This window comes from Octopus bimaculoides, chromosome 23 (genome assembly GCF_046866305.1).
Source record: "Octopus bimaculoides isolate indiv1 chromosome 23, ASM4686630v1, whole genome shotgun sequence".
Classification (NCBI taxonomy): domain Eukaryota; kingdom Metazoa; phylum Mollusca; class Cephalopoda; order Octopoda; family Octopodidae; genus Octopus; species Octopus bimaculoides.
Window position 1 is genome coordinate 25,207,746 of NC_142950.1, and position 19,849 is coordinate 25,227,594.

Below are 19,849 nucleotides of genomic sequence, written 5' to 3' on the forward strand. Positions count from 1 at the left end.
GAATAACATTTTTATGACCGCCCAGCAGTAACTCTATTCAGCTGAATAGACGTCAGTGATTGGTTGAAATTACAGAAATATGACAACTTTAACATGGAATAACTTGCGATGTACGTTTTTTTGTTAAGAAGACTAAGAGTAAAAGATGTTTTATATGACACATTCTACCAGTGTCCCAAGTTTCAAAGTGTTTCGTTAAGAAAATGCTGGTGCCCCCGTTTTGAAATAGATCCCCATCTTACTCTTAAAACGTTGTTTTACGTTCTTCCAGGGAGTATTTTGGTGTCACACCTATTTCAGTAATCCCATTGTACCACTCCAACAATCAGAATATATAGTATAAAAGTTGCATATTTACCGCTAAACTTTTTACGAAATTAAATTTATTTTTCAATGTACTTGGAAATTTTTTTTTTTTCTTTTCAAATTTTCTACGAAAAACTACAATCTGACTGAAACTGCAAATGTCGATATCCTAAAAATAACAGCCAAATGCCTGGATAACTTTTGTGTCTGTGTGCGCGCGCAGAACAATTTCAATGACATAGGAATAAACAGAAAGTACAGAAATATATGTTCTACATACCTGTTATATAGGTCAGCTTTCGTTTTCGCATCCATGAGGTTTTTGAGGATCACGGAAAAGCTATTCGATGCACCCACTAAAAGATTTTGGGGATGGGGGCTAATGCAGATTCACACCTCCCCAATCGGAAATGCATTTTTCTGAAAAAGTTTATTCTGACATGTAAAACCCAGGATTCCAAATAAACTTTTTCAGAAAAGTGCATTTTTCTAGGAGTGGTGAAAAGTTGCATTAGCACACCTGGAATTGCGATTAAGCAGTCGAAAAGTGTGATTGGTCTGTGAGGGGGGGGGGCGTATAGTTGGGCTGCCTGCCGAAAGAATTTGTGAAGTAACAAAAATTTATTTCTCTCCGAGGAGATAAATAAATATCTAGACAGATATTGATTTAAATATTTCAACCAGATCCCTGGTCGCCGAATCCATTCTTTTACATCCCTCCACAAACGTTCAATGTTTTGTGTGGGTGTCGGATGAACAAAGTTTTCAGAATGATTTACCACGTTAATGGTGGTAACCCAAACTGTTTAGATCTTTGTAGGCGGCCCAAGAATCGCTGTAAATAATTGAACCCTTTTAATGTTTTTGGATCCGAGAAACCAGTGTCGCTTTGTCACGCTTCACAACAAAACGACGCTTACTGGTTCGCTCTATTTCACCAAACAACTAAACTTGGCTCAGAATTCGACCCCTCCCGTACTTACGACGAACAATCAAAGAAAGACTCATCAATTTCGACTTCGATTGATTCGCCGCCGAACAAAACGATCTCCAGTCCAAGCTAGTTGCTGAACCCAATTCCAGGTTTTCCATGACTGTGTAATGCATCCACGAAGCATGCAGAAATTCATTCACAAAGAGAATGAGTTTCCATGGAGGAAGGCGTGCATTATGAAGAAAGGACCAATGAAAGTCCGATATAGAATAGCCACAATGACGCCGCTTTTTCTATTTAGCGACAGTGTAAATTTTTCTACATCGCCAGACATGTTGGTCTTCTCTGTACACGCGTTCGTTTCCACATCGGGGACATGTCACAGAAGTGGGAAGGACACCATGATTCCAAAGAAATTCTATAGCTTTTCCGTCTTCCTCAACAAAGTTACGGATGCAAATATATTTGTATTCGCAAGAGGCGCAGGACATCCTTCCAGTCAAACGACAGGTCAGCAAATGTCGCGTTCTTATTTTTATGGTTCTGATCTCTCTCTCTCTCTCTCTCTCTCTCTCTCCCTCTCTCTCTCTCTCTCTGTCCTCTCTCTCTCTCTCTCTCTGTCCTCTCTCTAAGTTTTACAGCTTTATTCCAGTGTTTTAAGAAGAAAAAAAACAAAAATCTTTCGTGCCCTAATTTTTGCGTGTGGGAGAGGGGGAGAAAGATGAACGATTTAAAATAAATATATCATAATTGTTGTGTGAGAAATTATATATATTCTGATGAGGGGGGTGACTGTGCGCCAAAAAAATGTTGGGCTAACAGCTGAAGTATTCAAATTCTTTCCAACAATTGAAAGATCAGTAGTTCCATCCAAAAGGCGTCGCTTACGTACATCCACTAATAGCGAAAAGTGGTGGAGAAAATCTTCCAAGATTGCAAAAGGCAAGTCAGCTACGATGAAGATCCATTTAAAATCACGACGTAAGTTCAAATCCAAAGAAAGCGAGATTTAACCGAATGGGTGAATGGTTTACTGCTTGCAGGGTAATTTTGGATAGAAGAGGTTTATCTTTCATGAACTTCACTGGCCAAATACTGCAAGATCAACCAAAAATAATTTCTGTGATAAAAGAATCTTCCACGAAAAATGCACGATAACGAGAGTGTGTACTGGGAGCAGCTGTCGTGCTCAGTGGCCTCCGGTTGCGCTTCCATGACTCACATACGAGCAGGGCTTAATACATTAATGCGCCTTTTCCGCAAAACGAGTATGATACCAACACACACTCGAGGACGTCGGAGAACATGAACGTCGCCGTCTTGGCAAAGAGGAACGGTTGAATGATCTGCATCTTGAAGAGTTTTCTGCAACACAATTTCCCAACTTCTTTAGTGAAATCCAGTATAGCTTCGAGTGTAGCCGACGAAGTCGAACCCTGCGACTAAGGTAACATTGCTAGCCGGTGAAGAAGAAACAGTAGCAACGTTGTCTCTGCGTCAATCGCCAGAATATTTCATGATTTTGTCTGCTAATGTATGTAGCCAACTGATAGACAGAGCTGACTTCTACCATTAGTGCTAAAATGGCCTGCACATTCGACGGCAAACGAAAGAAGAAAAGTTGTTTAATCAGAGAACTACTTTCAGAAGATCACTCAGTTCTCGTATACGACGGAGAAACTGAGGCGGCTTTCTGTCCCCTAAACGAGCGATGTTGTACAAAGGATTTCGTTTTTTACAGTTATATATGATGCATCCACTGGTGGCTCAGTAATTAAGTCTCTCAACTGTGTAGCTAAAGCAGAAGGAAAAACATTCAACAAGATGTGGAGCCGCTCTGTTGCTCAGAATTAATGTTATTTGCAGCGAAACACGATTCCGTCTGTGCGAACCAGACGCGAATGTTAAGCTCCAAAGAAATGTCTGAAATGATAAATGAAGTGCAGTCCTTGAAGAAAAGAATTCACCGAAACGGCATCAAAAAGAATAGGAAACTTCAGCAATTTTATATTTTCTCTTCAAATTTTCCATCAAACAAATTAACAGCGAACCAGGATCAAAGAAATTTTTTAAAAAGTTGGCAAACGAGGAAAGTTTAAACAACCGTACGACGCACGTGCTCACTGCGCATGTACCAAACAGCAGGAAGTCCCGCGACGAAAGGAAGCTTGAACAAGACGAGCAGCCATCTTGAAAATCGTAGAAGAAGTCATATATATGGTGGAAAAGAAAATTGAAGAAAACCATTATATGAATGACGCAGCTAAAATAAAGTTTTATCCAGCGAAGGCTGTAATTTAGCATTCCAAACTCCATTGACGTCAGTGTGAAAGAAATTTAATTCAGCGTTTATAAGCGTCTTGTTTTAGCTTGAGGCTATACATAATAATAAATCCAGGAGGAACTTTTAAGAAAATACTGTCTGTAGCATCATATCTGTTTGTACTTCAAAATTTTTTTTATTTTTTTTTTTAGAGAATATTTCAAATGAAATATTCTAGCGGCGGGTAGTCACCAATTTAGCAAGTTTATGTAGAGTTTAGCAAGAAATGCAGATGGTTGTTTTACATAAAGGTATAGCAAACTCATAAGAGGCGGAGAGAGAACGTAAGTTCGTTTGCCCGAACATGAGAAATTATTGATTTCTCATTGGTTAAAAAGTACTGCCCATATACGAATTATGAACTTCGTTGAAGAAGTCTTTCACGGGGTTACGGTTCTAGGATTCGTGTATGAGTAGTTATAAAAACCCTGATTTTCGGCCAAATCTCCAGTGATCGTTGAATGTTACTCAAGTCCACGACACTCACCCTTTTGAGTATAGGCTAATATATATACCACGTTCAATACTCAAATCCGACAATATTGAATTGTCGTGAAACCTTATTAGTTAGAATGAGAAACTAGTTAATAATAAATTTAAGTCGTAAATTCTCTACGATGAAATGCTTTGTTTCTAAATTTCTATAAATGTAAAAATATGTATATAATAAATTAATGTAGAAACTTAATTGGTAAAAATTTGGCGACCGGTAATAAAGTTACAATTTTGGCTAGGAAAAAAAGTCACAATTTATGGGATCCGGATAAAACACCTGTGACTTTTTTCCTGCGACTTTTTTTTTTATCTGGATTCAAAATTTTACCCGGTCATATCCCATTCCTCATCTGTTATAAACCAAATTTCATGACAATTCGACACCTTCCGATAATATTGTTCAGATTGGCGGTGTCAATGAATCTAGGGGTTACATGTGAGCTACTTCACGTTTCATATTCGGATAGTGCAGGAATTGGACCATCTTGGATTGCACACTGAGCACGATTCGGCAATCGTTCAGTATCAAATAGTATGGCTACTCTGTGAAGAAATATGAAGCTAAAAAACGAAAATAACATTCGAGGGCGATCTTACGTTACCAGTTCCAAAGCTGTCAATTAAACCACGTGTGTTTATTTACACCACATCGGCCTTTTCCGTAAAAAGGAAAAAGGCCGATGTGTTAGGGTTAGGGGCGGAATTCCCTAACCCTAAAACCCTCTTGCGGAAAAGGCCGATGTGATGTAAATAAACACACGTGCTTTAAGTGACAGCTTTGGAACTGGTAACTTAAGATCGCCCATTCGAGTAAACAGAAAACGTAAAATGTTAAAGGTCTTCTAAGGATATGTGTATAACTCCATTCATGGACTCTAGGTTACGTTCGTTTGACCTATTAACTAAAGTATACATTTTACGTTTTCTGTTTACTCGAATGGGCGATCTTAAGTTACCAGTTCCAAAGCTGTCACTTAAAGCACGTGTGTTTATTTACATCACATCGGCCTTTTCCGTAAGAGGGTTTTAGGGTGAGGGAATTCCGCCCCTAACCCTAACACATCGGCCCTTTCCTTTTTACGGAAAAGGCCGATGTGGTGTAAAGTTGAGTGTTTGATATATTTTAACTACATGTTGTCATATGGAGGCGCAATGGCCCAGTGGTTAGGGCAGCGGACTCGCGATTTCGATTCCCAGACCGGGCGTTGTGAGTGTTTATTGAGCGAAAACACCTAGAGCTCCACGAGGCTCCGGCAGGGGATGGTGGCGAACCCTGCTGTACTCTTTCACCACAACTTTCTCTCACTCTTACTTCCTGTTTCTGTTGTGCCTGTAATTCAAAGGGTCAGCCTTGTCACACTGTGTCACGCTGAATATCCCCCGAGAACTACGTTAAGGGTACACGTGTCTGTGGAGTGCTCAGCCACTTGCACGTTAATTTCACGATCGGATCAACTGGAACTCTCGACGTCGTAATCGACGGAGTGCCAACAACATGTTGTCATGCAACGACTATGTCTAGTAGGGATAGTCGAACAGAGTTAAACTCTGTATCTAATGAGGTGAGGTGAGCGTCTTTAAGTTCGATAAAAAAAAATGTTGTAAAAGCTTCTCACCTTAGAAATGCTTATAGTATGATTTCTGACCTTGTTATCTACATACCTTAAGTGAGACCCACTATCTGGAACTAGACAGCATGGAATAAGTAAGCACCAAATTTTAGAGAAAAGTATGACAAAAAAGGGAAATAGTAGATAAGAAAAGTGATATAAAATAAATTAGCTTTAGAGCTTTGTTGATGAATTGAAAGTACCGGCCGATAGTGCTGTGATGAAATAAGCTACTAATTGTTTCGAGGGCTTTAATCTTCTAACCTGAGAATTATTTATTCAGGCGTTATCTCATTTCAGCACGCTTTTGAATATCATTAAACCTTTTTTGTTTTTTTTTATTATTCATTTACACAATTTGGTGGCGAGAAGCTTCTTGGGTATATAGACATAAGAAGAGGAAATATTGTGCTTATTTCTTCAATGAGACCATCAGTGGTAGGACACCGATCCCCATACGTATATACAAAACATACATACAGTCACACACGTAGAAAGTAAAGCCATATATGTTTAGATTGAAAATGGCCAAAAATAACGAAATTATTATCCAAGTAAACTTACTAAATGCTAAATCAGAAGGGAAGAGAAATCTCACAGAAGGTGTTACAGAGATATGTCCCCAGAAAGGTATGAATCCCGGATTTTGTGAAGATGATGAGTGTATAAATCGAGAATCAGATATCAATGTTACACCTGATCAACCTGTAAGGTAATTAGTATTTTTTTTTTTTTAATTTAGTGATTTTAAGTACTTTATAATTGAGTACGGTAGTTGCATGTCGGTAACCGACAAATTACATCCATCACACTGTTACCTAGAAACCAATATAAAAAAAAACCCCACATCACACACGGTTGGCAGCTACCCAAAATCCCACATAAACCCATGTCTCAACTGAGTCCATCATAAAGACTATCTCACTTCCTTCCTTTGACCTGAAAGGGCATGCAGGTTTTATCTGTCTGGTGGGTTTCGTGAACGAGGTTTTTGTGGTAGACGAGACTGAAATGGCTGGAGACAGACAGCTACCTCTCACCAACTTTTTCGAGTTTCATTTGAATGAGAAAATATGAGTTGAGAGGGAAGTGCTACTTCTCAGCTAATTTGTTGAAAGATGAATGACAGTGGCGAGCATGGTCCAAGTGAAGAGGCCTGCTCTGAGCATGTACCTGTCAGAGAAGGATCACCTCTGACAGGTCAGAGAAGGACAACCGAGAGAAAGGGCACTTGCCTTACTGGTCAGCGTCACTATGGTTTTGTGCGGTTTCCGCATGTCACCCTCGGAGGTCTCCCCACTTTTAGGAATTTTACTCTGAATTTTTCCGGGTTTTCTCTTTTTGCTATTTCTTTTATTTACACGTTTTTTTTGTGTAATCCCCCATGTGTAAGTCTTGTGATCATCTTGGAATTAAGGTTAATTTCTTAATGACCACAGATTACTAGTCATAGATGTGATAGTATTACTGAAACCATAATTCTGGAACGCATGCACTCAACATCATTTTTTACTACTACAATATGTACTCACCTTGAGGTTCGACGTGATCGGATGGTGAAGTAGAATTGCTTTTCCGGGAAGAATTAGGTTAAGCAGTACAGACAATCTTCATAAATCCACGTGGTGAGTCGGCGGCATTGCACATGAATGATTGTAAAGTCAGTGCCCTGAGACTCAGTTCAAAACCAAAATTCATCAAAAGAAACGGTGGTCTGGCGCAGGTGTGGTCCATTATAATTTCATTAAACTGGGCTCATCAATCATGGTCGAAGTATACTGCAGCCAACTGGACCAAATGATGCAGAAACTTACAAAAAAACAGCCTAGGTTAGTCAACAGATCCACTCCTATTTTATTGCAAAACACCAAACCACACATCGCAAAAATGACATTGATGAAACTACAGGAGTTGGAGTTGGAAGTTCTCCATCATCCAGTTGCATAAAAGAGATATCTGGTGTAATCCTCCTTACACAAATTTTGTTTTAAAAAATCAAAGCATTTAACAGATAACATTACTGTTATTAACCATCATAAACTAAGTAAACTGTTCCTAAATAGGTACAAAACAGATGCACATATGAATAGAGTCCCTAATCATTCTCTTGTAACTTGTTCTTATTGGCAAGTTTCAAACATCTTTAGTGAAGCAGTTGTGTCTGAGCCACACTCTGTGTGGCTAACACAGACAATAATTTATCTCCTTTTCACCCAAACTATGATCACCAGATTTGATTACGTAAGCAGTAACCCTAATTATGATACCTGACATGTGACTATAATACTAACAAAACTATCCCTATCAACAACGTTCTGGACAGTCTTGATCGCAATGCACATGACCAGTTGATTCTATCCCTTGCTATTCTATCCCTGTTCCTTCCCTCCAATGTTATAGAAATCCTCTTCCTGCCTTATATTCTTGTTCTACTCCCCTTCCTTCAGCCATTTAAATCTCTGGCACTACAATGCAAACTGCTTTTTGCCGATCTTCTCTTCATGAGGAAAGCCGGTCTTATTGTAATATTTCTCTGTGTCTGTTTACTGATTATATACCCATCACTTATTTGCATATTCCGTCTGCAAGTTATGATTATTGCATAATTGCAGGAACCGCTGTCGATCGAGCTAAGAAATTGCATATATTTTCATTCTCCATATATAAATATATATATATATATATATATATATATATATATATATATATATATATATAAGTATGATTGACCGTTGACTGAACACTATTCAATTTTTTTCTCCGTGTTTTTCTCCTTGTCTCCGTATTCTTTCTGTTGAAGAGCGTAGCTCGAAACGTCAAAGACTTTCCGTATTCCTGAGCGTCATACTAATACATCCTTTTGTTATTTACACCACCTGTCCTCGTCTGTTGTTGTTTTTTCGTACATTCTCCCATATGTATGTATGTATGTATGTATGTATGTATGTATGTATGTATGTATGTATGTATGTATGTATGTATGTATGTGTGTGTGTGTGTGTGTGTGTGTGTGTGTGTGTGTGTGTGTGTGTGTGTGTGTGTGTGTGTGTGTGTGTGTGTGTGTGTGTGTGTGTGTGTGTGTGTGTGTGTATTAATGGTACCATTGGTCTTATGTTAAGAAAAATATCTTAATATGGCATTTGTTTCCATTCCTCCATGTCATTGGCTTGAAAATTGTTAAGATATTAAGAGCGGTATTGGGTGTGCACACACACACACACACATACATACAAACTTTAGAAAATGTCCCTTGCTATGTATATATATATATATATATATATATATATATATATATATATATATATAACAAAGTAAAGTTGGGTGTTACTGCACGAATAAAAATATAAGGAAAAGAATCTGAAAATGCAGGAGTTTTTTAAAAAGTATTTATTTACTTAACTGGTTTCACTTATTTAAAAATATTTTCAAAAGTAAAGTGTGAAGTTTAGTTTACAAAAATTTATTCAAATCAAGTGATAGCCACCCACACTATTGTTACACCTGAAAACGAATACTGGATGACAATGGCATTTAAGGGATTTATCTGCTGTATTCTTTCACCACAACTTTCTCTCACTGTTTCTTTCTGTTTCTGTTGTACCTGGATTTCAAAGGGCCAGCCTTGTCACACTCTGTGTCACGCTGAAGATCCCCGAGAACTACGTTAAGGGTACACGTGTCTGTGGAGTGCTCAGCCACTTGCACGTTAATTTCACGAGCAGGCTGTTCTGTTGATCGGATCAACTGGAGCCTTTGCCGTCATAACTAATGGAGCGCCACGCTATATACATAAGACTATTGAAATTATAAAAGTACATTTTAATTAGTACTGTGCTGCTACAAATTGTTAGTACTGTACTACTGTTATATGTTCTGTTTTACCACAACTACTACTATTACCACTGCTGCTGCTCTTCTACTACTACTATTATTGCTACAACTACTACTGTAGTTTTTCTCTATTTGCAGGACAGTGGAGTGTACACCGGAGGGTCACACATCAAGTCAATGTTCTTCTTTCATGAAATATCTATCTTATGTTTTTATATTATACAACAATGTGTTGGGTTTTGGTTTTGCTTATTCTCTCGGAATTCTATACACCTACTTTATAAGAGAATTTAACACTACAAAATCTGAAACAGCCATGATAACATCTGCATGTAGTGCAACTTTGGGTGGTGCAGGTGAGTATTCATTAACTAATAGCAGTTAGTTTTACTACCAGTAGAAAAAAGGAAATAACTAATATTTTGGTTAATAACCTTTGCCCTCTCATCTTGTCATTTGGAACCGTTTGTGAATAACCTAAAATATGCCATATTCTTACACTTTTGGAAGAAGAAATAGTTCAGAGCTAGAAGTATATGTAACAATATTAAAGATCAAACAACAAATATTAATATTCCTTCAAGCAATAATCTTACATATAATAAAATGTAACTTGTATCTCATTGGTTACACTGGGTAAAGAATAGTAAAATGACAAATGGAGTGGGAGCAAGTAACAGTCAGAGGTGTTGAATGCAGGTAAATTATTAAAAAAAAAAAGGCTTTGCTCTGAAGACTCTTTGTATTTTGACCAAAACAAAACTTTTTATTATAAATTGTATTTAATTTATCAGTTTCGCATACACATATATAAGCATTTATCTGAAACTAAATATCAAACTCTTTTGTTTGCAAAATATTAAGGTCCACATAATATATATATAAATGTTACATGAACTAAATAACCTCCTAAGCAGACTTAGTGCAGATATGAGTAGAATATGGGAACTGGTATTAAGGAAAGATACAGAAATATTAGATTTATAAGCCCTAAAATTCACTCTATAATTTCCCATGGGCATATACTGTTTAGTTTATGTATTTTCCAGTGATGTTCTCTGTCAATTATTTTAACTTCATCCCACAGAGGAAGGTGGTCTCAGTTTTTCCATCCGTCCAACGCAGTAGTTGTACTAACAAGTAATATTCATAGCCACTTCAACATGGCATATATATATATATATATATATATATATATATATATATATATATATATAAGTGTACATATATATATCATCAGCATCATCATCGTTTAGCGCATTTAAACCAGCCATATCCGGCCAAAAGTATTTTGCCTATTCTATGTTCAAACTGACCAGATCTGGTCTCTCACACCAACCCTACAATATCGTTTTAAAAATTAACAGCTACCTCATCAAAATCTCATAGCTACAAGATAATGCATGATTAGTTCAAGACAATGTGGATAAAAAAGCATTAATCATGGCAGAATAATGTGAACACTAAAGGATTAATCAAAGAAATTTTAATTCTATCATTCTGTAAAATAATATTTAATTAGTTTAAATGTACACAAATGCATAAAAATAATTTTTAATTCCATTAGACATTCTAAAATATATATATATGTATATACGTATATACATATAGTCATCTACTATATCGTAGTGAAGACTAAAGCCTTGTGAATAGATTTGGTAGATGCAATGTGAAAGAAGACTTCCGTGTATATTTGCATTTATACCTATATATGTGTGTATGTACGTGTGTGTGTACATGCATTGTGTGGATGATATTTTCAATCGCGACGTTACAACCACATCTGATTCTTCAAATGTTTTAATTCCGTGTATGTACATATATTTACTAGAGTGCTGGCATTTATCAATGGTTTCCCTCATTGTATTGTTGTGCAATTTTTTTATCATTGATAAAACTGTCAGCATTTTTGATGACATGAGTTTACTAGTTATTCTACAAAATTCCTTCTTTTCTTATTAACAAGATATAATAATTATCTTATTCTATTTCTTCAGCATTTACCAAGATTTTTCTTAAATTCCCACTTTTCATTTGTAGGAATATTTGCAGGAATGTTGTACAGAAAAATTGGTATTGGACGGTCATATATCCTTGCCAGCGCTTTGTGTTCAATTGGTTTGTTTGCAAGTAGCTTTACACCAAACATATGGTTTCTGTTTTTCTCACTTGGAATCTTATTTGGTAAGTTCAACAAATTATGGCTGAAATACTAACCAAGACATATTTGATTTATTCAGTTAGACATTGGTTAGAACTTCAATGTGGCTTGTAGCAGTACTCAGCATTCAAAACTCTATCAGTTGAGTTACAAGAAAAAGACACATCTTATTGAGTTTCTATATCTGGTGGAGGGAGACGGTCTGGTAAACTTGGTCCATATTTCAGCCAAACATTGTTCCGGTGCATTTGTGTGATGTTAAGATTAATGGAGAATTCCTTGCAGTTTCACAAAAAAATTATGGTTATAGATTGATATGCACAGAAGATATGAGGCTGGGCAGTCAGAGGACTCATAGAGGATTTTTTAGTTAACTGGTACCTATTCTGTTCTAACTTCATGTAAAAAATCTCCTCTCATCAAGCATACATCCTCACACATTAGCTGCTGGTATTCAGCACAATAGTCTTTTTTAAAGTAACAATTTTAACATCAATCCGTGGACATGTTAATAAAAGCTAAATACTGGGATTGACTTTATTTGGGGGTAGCACGCAACCAGACTGAATGTTCGCAGTACCTTTCTAAGCAGCCAAACAGACTATTTGATATTGGAAATCCTGTTAAGCTGCCGATATTCTCTCCTGAAGACCGTAGAGAATCCAACGCGAACATTGAAATTGTGATTGAAACAACATAGTAAATGTTTGTATATTTGTGCTTTAGTGCATGCAGAACCACTGACATGCATGATTCTATGTAAATCTATTTTAACCCATTACCTCCCATAATTCTATTAACTGGAATTTTTTTATGAAACTTTGATTTCTAGCATAAAACAGTCTTAGAAACACGCTGGAATGATCAAAATAACATTTTAAATAGAAATAAGCGAGATATTGGGTGAAAAAGTAGCAAACCTCATTTGAATATCAGAGAAATATACCTAGTAGATATAGCAAAAAGGTTAGATATGTGTAAATATTGACAGATAATTACAAAATTTGTAATTTTTAAGTGATCTCATATGAGATCACTGGTAGGTAATGGGTTAATCACTCTGAGAAAATATTTCCTATACTTTGTTTAGAGAAAGAAGAGAATTTCATTGTTACATAATAAATGTAGAATCAAAATTCACATGATATCATATTCATAGCTTCTTGATAACTATACCATGTTCATGATGTAGAGAATTAATCTACAATGGCTAAATTCACCTCACTGTAACAAAGTAATAGGTAACAAGTATCATTCAGTGGTATAAATAGCTGTAAGTCTATGATGTTGATATGGTCTTAATGACTACAGCTGCGAGTCGAATTCTCGTTTCAGGTAAAGCTACTTTTGATCCAGTGTTTTGTCCACTTTGCGGTTTTACTCTATCTGCTTAACAGTATGAACCCATAGAGAAGCACTCACACACACACAGATAGACACACACACACACACACACACACACATACATATATACCCATTATTATTGGAGCAGCAGGATGCATACCAATCCATCTGGAGCCAAATATGACTGAACTTGGAATCTTGGGGAGAGAAAGCAAATCCTTAATTTATAAGCTACAAATGATCGCGATATCTGAGACTATAGAAATCTGCAAGATTTTCTATAGACTTAAAGACTGACGCTTAAAACAGGATATTTTCCTTTACAACCTTGCTATCAAGTCAGTGGTTGGTCAAAATTTACTCTAAATTAAAAAGAGAAAGAGAAGACATACATACATACATACATTATCAACTCGTAGGTAAGTATAACCATTGATGAAAATTATCACTTAAACTCTCACCTTCAAAGCCAAGTTATTCAGTAACAGACACGAGTAATACCTCTGGCTTCACAATGAGGTGAAGTTATTTCGGAGTTTCCCTCTCCTACGGAAATGTCTTGTAGCAAGACCCGTTTCTGTTGTGGCATTTTGTAGTCAACTAGCCTTTTATAGGCGCCACATGTTAATCTTTAATGAATGGTCATTTGATTTATCATGGGAGTTTGGAATATTTAGCTGAGTCCTGTATTTTGATTGGCTGAATATTGCAAGGGACATGAATCTCAGATCCAATCACGTAGTGCGTAACAATTTCTAAATAACTTAACTTGAACCGTTGCTGGGAGTCTATATTTACTGATATATAACCTTAACAAAACCTCTGTAATAGGGAGTTGAGAGGATTCCAGGAGGACACATCATATTTTCCTGTTGTAATAATGAAGCCAGAGCTGAATTATCTAAACAATGGATGAACTATACAGCCACCAGAATCCATGATGTGTTTATTCAATCCACTGTAAAATTTAGCAAAGCAATAAAATATTTCTTGGTTTACTACGGAAACTTGGATACCATTATATAACATGTGTTGCATGTTAACTCATAAAAATAATACAAGAAACAAACTTTAAAATAACAGCATGACTTTATTCCTCAGCTAAACTATATAGTGGCCCTCCAGTTGAGATGACGATCATAGTGATGTAAAAAAAAATCAGTTCCAATGATGGGGTAAGGGAGATCAGCTATAAGAAAAAATCACTTGAACTCTCTTCATAAATTCAAATATTTTTGTCATATGTTGGTATCGGTGAATGATTTACACATGTATACATTCATACATACAAAAATACATGCATGTGCAGGCAGGAATACACATGTACATTTCTACATGAGTATCTACACAGCACTGTTCATACATCAAAACCAAAAGCCATTCATATCTTATATAGATTCCCTCGCTGAATAATCTTGAGACTGTGTGCTTATGTAACAAATCTACAATATCTTTAATACAATCATCTTTCTTTATATTTTATTTCAGGTTCTGGAGCAGCCATCAACAATATCGTCAGTTACGCAGCCTTGGAGAAATTATTCCACCAAAATGTTCAAATTCTATCCATTATACTGACATTATGTGCCCCATTCGGAATTTTATGTGTACCATATTTAGTAAATTTTTTATTAAATATCTACTCTTGGAGAGGAGCTTTGTTGATTATTTCTGGCTTCTGTTTGAACATGTGTTTTTCAGGATTGTTATCGAAAGTTGATAGAAAACCAAAATCTGATGCGAAGGTTGAACGACTAAAAATATTTGATATAAAAATATTGAAAAACAAACGTTTCTTGATATTATCAACTAGTGCATCAGTAAATACATGTTGTGGTTCCCTTCTTCTGCTCCTTATTGTAGATTTTTGGGTTGGAAAGGGTCATCCAATGTTAGAGGGTATTACACTAGTTACTTTTGTAAGTATTTCAAGTTTGGCAAGCAGACTTGTCTTTTGCTTCTTCAGCCTCTTATTCGACATAAGACCAGTACTCATTCTCATATTTTACATAGTTTGTGGTACTAGTGGAACGTTCTTCATTTTTGCTCCTTTGTGTGATACTTATTCACCATTAGTGTTCCTGATAGTCTTGAATGGATTTTCTCGCGGCTTGTTCTCCACATTACGTCCCCTGGTCTTCAAAAAAGTTGTCGGTATTGAAGCTTACCCACTAGCGATTGGTTATACTTACACTGTAACTGGTATATGTGCAATACCGATGGCAACTATTGTAGGTAAGTGTGAAAGTCTTCATCTCTTCTGCTCCAGACTTTGTCGGTCATAATTTTACTATGTCTCTAATCCCACAGTTGGCTTCATCTGCTTTCTGATTAGTGGCTTACTTGTGATACAGGAAACACTGAGATATTCACTGTTAAATCTATTCACCACAGATAAATTATAAAGACAATAAAAGATAGAACTAAGTGTTTTTCTATTAATTTACAATTGCATTCTACATATATGTCTGGATTAACAAAGCTACAAAACTGTATACAGAAGACGAAAGCGAAATCGTGATGGCATCACCATTTGAGTGTGATCGTTACCAGCATCGCCTTCCTGGCACTTGTGCCAGTGGCACGTGAAAAGTCATTCAAGTGAAATTGTTGCCAGTGCTGTTGGACTGGCTCCTGTGCAGGTGGCATGTAGAATACACCATTTTGAGCGTGGCCGTTGCCAGTACCACCTGACTGGCCTTCATGCCGGTGGCACGTAAAAGCACCCACTACACTCTCGGAGTGGTTGGCGTTAGGAAGTGCATCCAGCTGTAGAAACTCTGCCAAATCAGATTGGAGCCTGGTGTAGCCATCTGGTTCACCAGTGCTCAGTCAAATCGTCCAACCCATGCTAGCATGGAAAGTGGACATTAAATGATGATGATGATGATATAACATTAAAGGTGATGAAACAATGTAAAAGAATACAATTTTAGATGTTTACATGTGACCTCTAACTTTTTGGCTTAAAATCTTTTTTTTTTCTTTTCTAGGTAAAATCACAGATCTTACACAGAGTTATGACTTTGCTTTTTATCTCACTGGACTATTTGAAATTCTTATGGTTTTGTTATTAGGATCTACATACATACTTATTACTTGTATGAGAAAAAAGAATCATAAATTTAAACTTGAGAATTAGCCAACAGAAATGAAGCTACATTCTGAAAATGGCTGCACATGATTCTACATTTCATAAGAAAGTTCTCAGTTGTATACACGGAATATATATAAAGCAATATATCTTACTATATTCAGTTTTGATGTTCTTGTATTCTGGATTGGAAAAACTGCTTGTCTACACAACAAATTGCCCATGAGGAAAGCTTGAGCCTACAAGAAATTCTCTATGTGTTCTCTCAATTTGACTTTGACATCTTAAGAATGGTTGAATATAGTACATAATTCACTGGATAATATGCTAAAGGAGGAAGCGGTTACAGTTAAAAAGTTGCGGAACAATAAAGATTTATCACAGAGACCTCTATCAAGAAAATAAATACAGCAAACACACTGAATGGTTAAATCTTGAAAGCTGAGATTCTAGTCAAAGTAATAAACAACATTTCAAAAGTTGACAGCACTAAAATGAACTTAGAGATATCTAAACTGGAAACACAAACATCAAAACCTCACTTACCGAAACCCACACATCTCAAAAATCCTTCCCACATCTGAAGACCTTCTGTGAATTCAGATAACAAATCTAAACACAGCACTTGACACATAAAATGCATATCAAGAAAAATAACCAATATGCGCACATAAACATAGAATTATAACCAATCTGCAATACAGCATTAATGATCTAAAAATCACTTTTATGTAACTAAAAGAAACTTCATAATCACTGATATCATTCACTGTCTTGAAACAGACTTTAACATTTTTATGTAAGTGCTTGTCCCGACTCATCCCATTTTCTGGAGTGTTAAGAAATGAAATAACAAGACCCTGCTCTGGACAGGATGCCAGTCCATTGTAAAATTAACTCCAGCAACTGCATATAATAATTTTAAACTGTATAGAGTAGAGTAATCTGTATATCTATAAAAGGCAGGATGTGTGTGTGTGTGTGTGTACGTGAATGTAATTTATGCATAATTTTAGGACATTCATCACAGCCCTAGCTGGGTTTTTGTCAACTTATTTTTCCTGAGGCACCCACGGATAGCAGTAAAAATCGATTTTCAACAATAACTTTTACCCATTTTGAAGTTTGCTAACATGAGTTAAGTCCCCTTCTTGCCATAAGGAAGTGAAAGTGTGTGTGTGAGGACGAGAGAAGTTGTGTGTTGATGTGTGTGTGTGTGTGTGTGTGTGTGAGGGAGAGAGAGTTTGACAGCATCTAACAAAACAAAAAATGTAAAGAGAAAGTGTATGCAAGGGCGAGAGAGAGAGAGAGAGAGAGAGAGAGAGAGAGTTTGACAGCGTCTAACAAAAAGAAAATGTGAAGAGAAAGTATGTGTGAGGGAGAGAGAGAGTAAGTGACAGCGTTCATCAAAAATAAAAATGTAAAATGTTTTTTTTTTCTTAAACACAAGATATAGTCTTCAAATTTAGGATGTTTTTGAAAGACACTATATTTTATAATCAGATTATATATACTTTCTCACATAACAATTAAAATATATTTATTTTAAATCACTTATTTATCTATAAAAGCGGGATGTGTGTGTGTGTACGTGAATGTAATTTATGCACGTACACAAATTAGCACACATGTCGCTCCAATTTTAGGAGGACATTTGTCATGATCATGGCTGTGTTTTTGTCAACTTATTTTCTCCGAGGCACCCGTGGCTAGTGGTAAAAATTAATTTCAACCATAACTTTTACCAATTTCCACGTCGGTAAAACCCGTAAGTTTGCTAATATGAATTAAGTCACTTGTCTAGCAAGAACAACAAAGGGTAAAGTTTTAGATTAACACCCGCGCAATTTTCACAAAGAAAAAACTCAGATTTTTTGCATGGAATCAAGTACCCTGACCTAATATGCTGCAAATCCCTTATTTTGGTTCGGAAAAAAAGGGGGTAGGTTTTTTTTTTTCATTGAATGAATTCCTGTGATCTAATATGCTACAAAACCCTTTGGGGGGTCTGAAAAACAGGGTGGGCTGAGGTGGAAGCCTCGGAAATTTTACCCACTCCCAACATTTTACAGAAATAAATTTTCCAGAGTGTGAATTACATGGTTCGTTATTAAATATATATATATATATATATATATATATATATATGTGTGTGTGTGTGTGTGTGTAGTAGTAGAGAAAGTGACATATTGTGTGTATATATATATATATATTTATAATAGTGTGCAAACCTTTGATGCAACCTTCTCCAATGCATATCTCCGATGCACACTTGACCGATAGTACCCCTAGGAGGGGTTAGGTCGAGATCGGGATTAGTCGCTGCCTTTCAGAAGCTCCTGAGCCCCCTTTCACTAGGTTAGCTTTGGGGGTGTACCACATCCTCTTTTTGGACACACTATTGTCTGCCATTACTTCGCAAAGGATTACAAAACAAATATACTCACTCAAAATGTTAAATTTTAAATCGCGAGTAACAATCGAAGCATACACCACCAACACAGTCAAACTGTCAACTGGCGGTGTCAGAGTTTCACACAAGTGTACAAGCGGCCACCAACTCATTGTAACTTGTAGTTGCCTGGTATGATACAAGTATAACCAAATAACGAACGCATACGATCGGTAATTATGTCAAATACAATATTTGTATCGATAAATTCATTACGTGAGATGATTATGGATGATATATAGAAAGTTTACAAAGTATTAGAAGAGGTGCAACTTTGGTGCATATTGCATACAAAAAGTATGACACCGAATTCTGTTCAAAAGATAAGTTTGCAGCCAAAACTAACTTTAAAAACCCAGATTTAATGTAAATTTGGAAATTAAAACCCACAAACCCATCATTGCTCAAAAAAAAAAAACAGATATGGGTAGAAAAACCCATTAGTGGCATCCCTGGTTAGTATACAGAATATTTGGTTAGTTATCACGTAATCTGGCAGTTACAGCCGTCATAGCAAATGGTTTTCATCAATCAATGATATTTATGGTGTATACATGTGCTTCTATACACCACGTGTCCATATGAGAAGTGCATAAAAGCACTCGTACACAGACACATATGTATGTATATATGTATGTATATATATATATATATATATATATATATATATATAGGAATCTTGCAGGCGTGAAGTGGATTCGATCCACTATACCCAAATTTGAATTAACACTGCGTCAGAACTTTTCCCACGGTGGAACAATGGTTTTGATCTGACAGCAGTTAGATATTTCCCAGACGCCTTTAGCTAGGCCGAAGCAGCGTCTCCACCACTTGACCCTTTTCTGACCTCTTCTACTCCATCAAATCTAGAATAGAGATAACAAGACCGCCAGCTAAATCCTTTGTTGTCACTATCCTTCTAGATAGCTATAAAAACAGGAGACCCCAAGCCAAACGTTTAGTGGTCACTTGGCGACAACGGAGCGAAGCAATTCGTGACAACTCAAGCAGTTAGAGAATGGACATCTACAGATATAGTCACAAGCAGTCAGCCACCTAAAAGACAACACGACCAAAGGGAGAGAGAAGTTTACAACCAGCCAACTATGAGACACACCTTCCCTCGACGCTATAACTATCGCTAGCTCTCATCTCTTTACTCGGTAACCTTACCCTGTCTTTTTATCGGTTTACTACTACAAGAATGTGTACACACCAATACAGGCCAAAATTAACTTTCTCTACCTTGCATTTTTTGAGAACTGTCTTATACGATTACACTGGCCTATCCGTCGTGGT

The 19,849-nt window shown here is 36.5% G+C and overlaps 1 protein-coding gene across 3 annotated transcripts; it reads left to right on the forward strand.

The window, feature by feature from the left end:
* The first annotated feature begins 1,610 nt into the window (after positions 1–1,610).
* Positions 1,611–17,648, forward strand: LOC106883761 (monocarboxylate transporter 4). Of its 3 annotated transcripts, none has more exons than XM_089340617.1 (5): positions 1,611–1,750; positions 9,638–9,855; positions 11,540–11,683; positions 14,493–15,239; positions 15,998–17,648. In XM_089340617.1, exons 2-5 carry the CDS (start codon positions 9,690–9,692, stop codon positions 16,144–16,146), a joined length of 1,206 nt encoding a protein of 401 aa, XP_089196743.1. In that variant the 5' UTR covers positions 1,611–1,750; positions 9,638–9,689; the 3' UTR covers positions 16,147–17,648. The 3 variants fall into 3 exon arrangements, with proteins under 3 accessions (XP_089196743.1, XP_052832050.1, XP_014790367.1); XM_014934881.3 differs by lacking the exon at positions 1,611–1,750 and adding an exon at positions 5,885–6,380; XM_052976090.2 differs by lacking the exons at positions 1,611–1,750; positions 11,540–11,683 and adding an exon at positions 5,883–6,380.
* Positions 17,649–19,849: the final 2,201 nt, after the last annotated feature.